The sequence below is a fragment of the Augochlora pura genome, unplaced genomic scaffold (genome assembly GCF_028453695.1).
Source record: "Augochlora pura isolate Apur16 unplaced genomic scaffold, APUR_v2.2.1 APUR_unplaced_329, whole genome shotgun sequence".
Taxonomy (NCBI): Eukaryota; Metazoa; Arthropoda; class Insecta; order Hymenoptera; family Halictidae; genus Augochlora; species Augochlora pura.
Window position 1 is genome coordinate 1 of NW_027583530.1, and position 7617 is coordinate 7617.

The 7617-nt window shown below is 44.5% G+C and overlaps 1 protein-coding gene across 1 annotated transcript; it reads right to left on the bottom strand.

Moving 5' to 3' along the window:
• Positions 1-5: 5 nt before the first annotated feature.
• Positions 6-7365, bottom strand: LOC144477746 (period circadian protein-like; the record flags this gene model as incomplete). Its single annotated transcript, XM_078195484.1, has 5 exons — positions 6-227; positions 363-561; positions 730-860; positions 3920-4104; positions 7282-7365. Coding segments are annotated over 5 exons (821 nt in total), but the record flags the coding sequence as incomplete, so codon positions are not given.
• Between the last annotated feature and the right edge of the window lie 252 nt (positions 7366-7617).

Sequence of the window (7617 nt, forward strand, 5' to 3'; positions counted from 1 at the left end):
ACTACCTTTGTATGCAGAATGAACTGGTTGGACAGTAACCACCAGGAACATGGCTTTGTGTTGCTGCTCCGTCGCCCGGTCTCGGAAATCCCGGAACGATAACGTCAAGTGGAACGGAAGATACAAATTCGATCTACCCTCCGTGTGCTGGCCGATGCTCTGGTGGACCATGGATCTCGAGTACTTTCTCAGCCCGCAGAACAAACTCGCTCGCCTGCCGTTGATGCCTGGACAGTGATACGAAAACATTATTAATCCATATGCTTTGCAATTGATATTGATAGTCTTGTGAAAACTGGATGCGAAATAAAATTACAGGATAGAATAAATTCGAATAAAATCACAGAAAATTGACGCGGTACCTTTCGGCCTGTCCTCGTGCGGCGAGACGATCCCGCTGGTGATCTGATCGGCGAACGTTCCCTTGTCCTTAGGGTGGACGTAATCGATGAACGATCGACCGATCCACGCGTCCTTCGGATATCCTAGAGCCGTGCATATCGAGGGAGTCGTGTACAACACGAGGCCGTCGTGCATCGAGATCACCGCGCAAAATCCCTCCTACGGAACAAAAGATGAACTCATGAGACACAATCCTTAGCAGAGAGGCATTGTCAGATAATACAGGGTGTTAACGCGTAGATTTAGATGCATTTTTATAAGAAATTATTTATCAGAGGCTAGTTTAGTCAAGATTTTCCAGTTGCAATTGTAGCAGTGGATACTAACGTTGGCTTGAGAGGTGGAGTCATCCAGCGGATTCGTTCGGCAAGCAACCCCTGCTTCCGGATCGGCGACGGTGTCACCATTGTGCTCGCCAGGGTCCGTAGCATCCACCAATTCTACCGTGGCTACTTCTTCTTGTGCGACAGGCAACAGAAATTCTCATCGTTATATTACATCTCTCCTTGGTGCATATGTGTGCGGTTTGCTTGCTGATAGGTTTCGAATGCAAGAAGCGGGACTGTAGGTTCTCAGGGACATGTTACGGAGGTGCTGGATATTTCAAGGAAGTCCTTTTAGTTTATTTCTAGGTGCAGATGTATTTCGAATAAGCTGCATCTTCGATAGAGAGGACAGGAACCATAGGGAAAATCATCTGCAGAGAAATAGCTGGATTATTCTCAGGAAGTTCATTTTCGTAAATAGTAATACAATCGAATGGTTTAATTATGGCTTTGCCAGTCGTAAAGGTGGAGGCATAGCTTGCTTTTAAGAGGGACCGACGGTATACATATATATTTATTTATAGCAGAGTAGTGCTAATTGAGGGAAATCTTAATTGAATTGCACAATTTAATTATGTCGCGACCGCGTTACACAATTCGAACCTTTCAATGTACGTGATTGATGGGTTACTTTGTCTGCGAGTATAATTGAATTATATTGCAATTAATTTGCAACTGAATTGTATCGAATTACGTGCTTTTAGCTTCGACAAATTTTTCCTCGAAAATGTGATACGTATAATTATCTTGTTCAGTCTTGTAGCTGATGTTTTTTAATATTATTTATTACATACTTGGTCTATATCTCTTCGTTATATATTCTATAATGATTATAAAATTAATTGGGTAAGTATGTACAAAAGTTTGGCGAAGATAGCGTTAGGCTCGGACGCTGCTCGTACGCGGTATGTCTGACTTATTGCTTGCTTCTACTACTTGCCACGAGTACAGCCAGTGATATACGACACTGTTTGCTATCTTCCAATCTCACGATCTCTTATCTTTTTAGAAAACAACAACAACAACACGTTGACTAGCGACAAAATTTTCACGTATAATCTATTGAATATAGATATTAATAATTTAATCTAGGACAAAAGAAATTCTTTAATCACTAGACTAGATGACTTGAATTAATTTTGATATAATACAGGGAGTAGTTTTCCAGAGAAAGATTATGTAAAAATTAGATCTCGATTTCTGATCTAGGCGATCTAAATGGCAAAATTAAAACTGGAGTTCTCTCAGTTTAAAGAATTCTTTTGCACGAATTATAAATGTTAATATCTCGTGACAAGGTGAAACGATTTGAACGAAGTTCTTGGTTCTTGAGTGTAGAATTCAATTTATAAATAATTGTCGGTGGCAGAGACAAGGCTGTTAAAAATCGAGGATATATTTATAGAAGACAAGCATCATTTCCATCGATTGGAATCGCGTTCAGGCCACCGTTCGCAGCTGAGACGCGGCTGGCATCGCGGCATCGCCTCGCGACGATTTCGATACCGATTCCGACGACGTCATCGACTCGCGGGCCTTGTTCGCTGATCACGGGGAAACTCTTGCAAGGTAGACACGTACGTAGAGTTGCTTGCCGTGCAACGAACCAGCAACGAACCGCCGCGGCCCTTACGTAACCGATCTATTCTCGCGTTGCCGCGTATCCTGTTGCAGGAGCGGCGGCCGCGCGTCAAGGCTCGTAATCATCGAATCGGGGTCCAGATCGGCATCGTAACCGGCCGACGAAAAAAAACCTGCCTGCGAGAAGCCCGGACGCGCGATAATGGTTTATTAAAAATTATGTAAATAATTACGTAAATCGGCGTGGCGCTTCTCGATGTTATATAAAACACGAGTGGATCCGCGCGCCATTGCTATAGTTGGACCGACCGGGAGCAAAAAAGAGAGAGAAAGAGAAAGAGAGGCTGGGAGACCGATAGATAGAGAGAGCGACCCCGGCCCTTTGTTCGCAGAATAGTACCGTTCGATTATGTAAACGCGAATAGTTCGGAAACGTTTCGAATATTTCGGGCCGAGCGCGATGGCGGCTCTTAGTCATTGACATGGAGGACAGCCGCGATTTTTGGTGGCCGCTATGGTGGAGTGCGCGGGCTCGTTTCGTAGACACGACGGCAGAACGGTGGCTGGTACGTTTTAGCTGTGATTGCACAGCTCCGCGTGTGTTTCAATTGAAAGATTAAATTGCTGGAGAATTACGCAAGAAAGGCTGTTCTTGCTTGTATCTTGCCGCGGCAAGAGAGCCGCAGGATGGCACCTAACTATTGAAGACTGGAATACTGCGTATTATTTATATAAATTTTATTGTCTTCCTTTCAGAGATATTAAAGAACCTTATTGACGGAGTGATAACGGATGAACTTTAGATCTTGCTGAGACACGTCTGCACGATTGGATATCTTCTTTATTCTATTTAACGCTTTATCTCCGATTCTAAGAGAACTGTTAAAAAAATCGTCGACAGATAAAAGCGTTTGGAAGTTGATAATTGTTAATCTTCGATCCTCGAACGTTTTAAAATCACAAGTACTCTATAGGGTGATTAAAGAAATTTTCAAGGGGTACGTGGGTGTAGGATTACTGGGACTTTCGAAGCCATCAGCTGGAAAGCATCCGGAGCATCGACTGCGGGAAGGAATGCACCGAACCGATATTGTTACATAAACCATGCGAGTCGCCCTTGTTCGAAAAGATTCCATTCTCGTGGCAAACTGCCGACGATTAGGCGAATATCGCCGGTTCAAGCGTCGCGATTACGGAACGCTGTTGAATTTCTGCCGGTCAAGCAGAAACCGGGTAGTACAAGTAAACGCGGTGTCGGCCGTGGAACGAAGGGAATCGAATTCGCGTGGCGAGTAACGTATTAATCGTGTTTCGTTGCAGAGTTGAAAGTAATCGAATTAATTATTCACAATTCTAAACTAATTCTTAATAAATTATATCATAGCCTTGTCGTTGTTACAAATAATTCAGAATAATTTCTAATGAATTCAATCACAACTCGTTTATTACAAGAATAGACTATCATAGATCGATTAGAATAAGGAACTGCAATAGTGATTAACCAGATTACTTTCTGCAGAGCTATTGTCTATATTGCGTAACGTTGATCGAACAGGTTACAGGTAATGTGCACTTCTCTTCCCGGTCGATATCTAGATCTCGCAACTAACCTGGTTTCTTCTCGAGTATTGCTTTCGACGGCGCGACGACGTTGTAGGCCGCTGTCTCCGGCGCGGTGATGCCATTTTTCAAGGCGATGTCCGCCTCGCCGCTGACGGCCAAAATCGTCTTCGACTTCTTCTTCTTGTGCTCTTTGTCCTTCCTTTTGCTGATCGGCTGCGGCAGGGCTTCATTGCTGCGCGACACAGAAACATTACATTAGATTCAATGGTCGCAGACTGACGAGCCATTTAGCGAAGAAATTAATGCTATTTCTGAATGATGAGAAGATAGAAGATATTTTCTAAGATAATCGAAACATTGCGAATCGAACGCGAGCGAACGTTGTTCATTTTCTATCAGTATAAAGTATCATTTTGCTGTAAATATACCTAAAAGCATTTGAAAGAAGTCGCTGTCGTTGGAACGATCTCAGGCTATTATTTTAGCATTAAAAAACTCTCGGCGCTCGTTATCCTTCATTACCCGCGGCCAAACGAGTCCTGCTCGTTCGGAAGCTCGGTTTCTTTCCTGGAGTCAACCGAATGGCGTCAGCGAGCACGTGGCAGGCAACGTGTTACGCTACAAACGGCCGAGTCTTATCGGACGCGTCCGCAGACGACGCGAAACGAGGCGCGTATATGAGTTGATCGGCGACGATCACACGACGCATGGGACATTGATAGTCTTAGAGTACACAGAAGGGTTCCAAAAATACCATCGGGTTTTCGCTGAGTCAACAAACGGGAGACGCTGGTGGACGGGAACGATGGGTCGCGCGCGTTACATAAAAGCTCGTTTAGGTGAAACGTAACTTTCGTAGGACGCCCGGCCTGACAGCCGCGAAAGAGATGTGGGAGTCTGAACGCGGCCTGGAGCGAGTCGTGCGTTCGCTTTCTCCAGGAAAAGCTACGATAAAAATTAGCTTCGCCGTAACAAACGTTTCTCGACCACGAGCCGCGACCACGATTATGCAACCTCAAGGAAGTGCATTTCTCTAACGATCGCACTAAACTTTCTCTATGAGATAACGGTCCCTTCCGTGTACGCCGTCTAAAAGGTCTGAGAATGCTGAAGTTCGAGTACCACCGCTTATGTGTATCGGCCAACAAACAATCCTAATGCAATGCATGAGCTTATAGCGATCCGCGGATTGCGGCTTTTTCCGCGAGGTAAAATTATGATATTGTTACTGAAAAATAATATAATATTATTGTCCTATGAGTATCACATTTCCAAATCCTGCAGAGAGGACCTTTTGTTTTAGGATAACAGTATTAGCACTGCTCTCTCTCTCGTGTCTAATTTCAATGGAAGATCGCGTTCATTCTCCACGAAAAACGCGAACGCATTCATGTTAATGCCCGGGGAACACCGAGCGCCCAATCAGAATCAGCAAGCGGCCTTGATCCTCCGAGCGCGACACGAGGCGAGTCAAAGAGTTGAAACGAGCGTCGCGGAAACTTTCCTGGGAAATACAGGCGCATCGATGCATACGACACGACTCACTGGCTCGGATAGCGTGCATCGCATAGGCGGGGACCAATGGGACCGCAAAGAAACGAGGCGTGCCGCTGAGCAAACGTTTCGATTACACCGACGATGGATCGCTTTCCACGACCATTGTTAAGTATACTGATAATAAGTTACACAGAGATTAAATGAAAATATCTCGAGTATCTGGGGGTATAATCGTCGTCTCATCGACTGCCAGAAGGATCTTAAAGAAATCGGTTCCACACGCCAATGTTCCTTCGTTTAGAATAAATCCTTTTTTTTAAAGGAAGCATCGTAGCGGGTGTCCAATGCGAGATAAAGGGTTTAATATTAAACCCTGAAGATAAAAAGAAAGGAAAGTCGCCGCGTTTCGTGCTCCAGCGAATTTTCTGTAATTCGTATCGCGGCGACCGTGCGCGGCAATTATTTTTTCCCCCGAAACGCCCACCGCAGGATCGGAAATAGATCCGCAGCTTGTAATTCGCGGATTCGTCGAGGATTTATTATTACAACGCGCCGGAGCGTCCGAATTATGCAACGGGGCAGGGTGGAGGGAGATATCTGTTGCCACGTAGGTCGACGCCGATGGCGACATTGCGAAGGCACGTGGCACGGCACATGCACCAATGTTTACAGCCGCGGTGCAGCGTCGCCGCATCGTAACTAACTGCAACCGGTGCGCTAGCGTTCTCCGGCTCTCTGGAGCACTCTGGAGCTTTCTGGAGAAGTCTGGAGCCATCTCGAGCCATCTCGAGCCTCCCTGGAGCACTCGAGAACTCGCCGGAGATTCGCGAGCGCAGACAGAGTCGCGATCGCGCGCTGTGTCACCTTCACGATCGCGCCGATAATTATAGAGTTGCCGGCCGTTGCTCACACGTACGCACCCACACCACCGGACGGGTCCGCGGCGACGCCGAATGCACGTACGCGTCTCGTTACGTGGGCCCGTCGATGACGAGCGACGGAGATCCGTGAGATGAAAGGAAACGACGTTTTTCGGGACGAGACCGGCCGCAACAAGATGCCGCCTGCAACCCGAACCGTCAACGGAGTCGGCCGGTTGCGTAACTTTTCTAAAAATGACATCGGTAATTAGATGCGAAACGAAACGATATGCATTTATTTCCCGGCGGACTGGTTATTCTAACTGCGATCGGTTCTATATTTGTTGCAATGGACGATTGTCCGAACTGTGTTCTAAGAGGCTAGCCGCAATGTGTACGCATTGTTCGCATAGCTATTATACAGGCATTTGTTTCCACGTTTGTCGTGACGTAATCGCTATGTTTGCAAAAATCGGTTTCAAGAATGCGACGTCCATATTCGTAAAAAGTATTTATATGTTTGCTGCTATTGGTCTCTGTAATTTTATAATTACTGATTTCATGCGAACGAACTCTTCCTCTCGTTTCGCATGATCGGTTCAATCCTTCGCCGATCAGAGTCCCCGAAATTCCACGAAACATTTAACACAAATGCGAGATTTGCCGGAAATTGAAAAACACCGTTGCAGAAACTGGTTACCGGCGTCGACTTTTAAATCGTGTAATTAACACGTTCGTTAACATAATGACACATGTGTGACGATCACGTTCCCGCGTTTCACTTGAAGAACGAAGTGACGTCCATTTCACGAATGTCACATTTTAATGTTTTAACAAACAGCATGATATTCGAAAAATATCAATGATGAATAATAATAATTCTCTCGTTGCTGAAGCAACTTCGTTGGTTTTGTTAGCTATCTATTCGTAAACCCGCAATTACTTCTGAAATTGAAAAAAAATTTTTTTTTTAATTGTTGTTAACAGCGAACAGAAGAAAGAAAAACTATGGAAATTAGTTGAAAAGTAGATGTATAAGTGTAGTGTATTACCTGGATCCAAATGTCGAGGGACGTCTGCCGCAGTAGCCACTGCTCTCGGAGCGATTGCTATTCCTTGATAACGAGCTGCCGCTGCTGAAACACACAGTCAGAACGGTTGTAATAAAGAATTTTAAATAGTCCGGAATAAATTAGATTTTTTGATTTCAGCAGAAAAGTAAGGAAATTGACACAGTATTATATTACGATTTTATCCGTCTCATTCCTTATTTATCTCGTTAAAAATCTAATAATAGTATAAGATAATATATTTAATATATAAGTCTTTCTTATTTATATTTTACCATAGTCGGAAGTAATAATAATATTTTAAGCAACTGTGAAAGA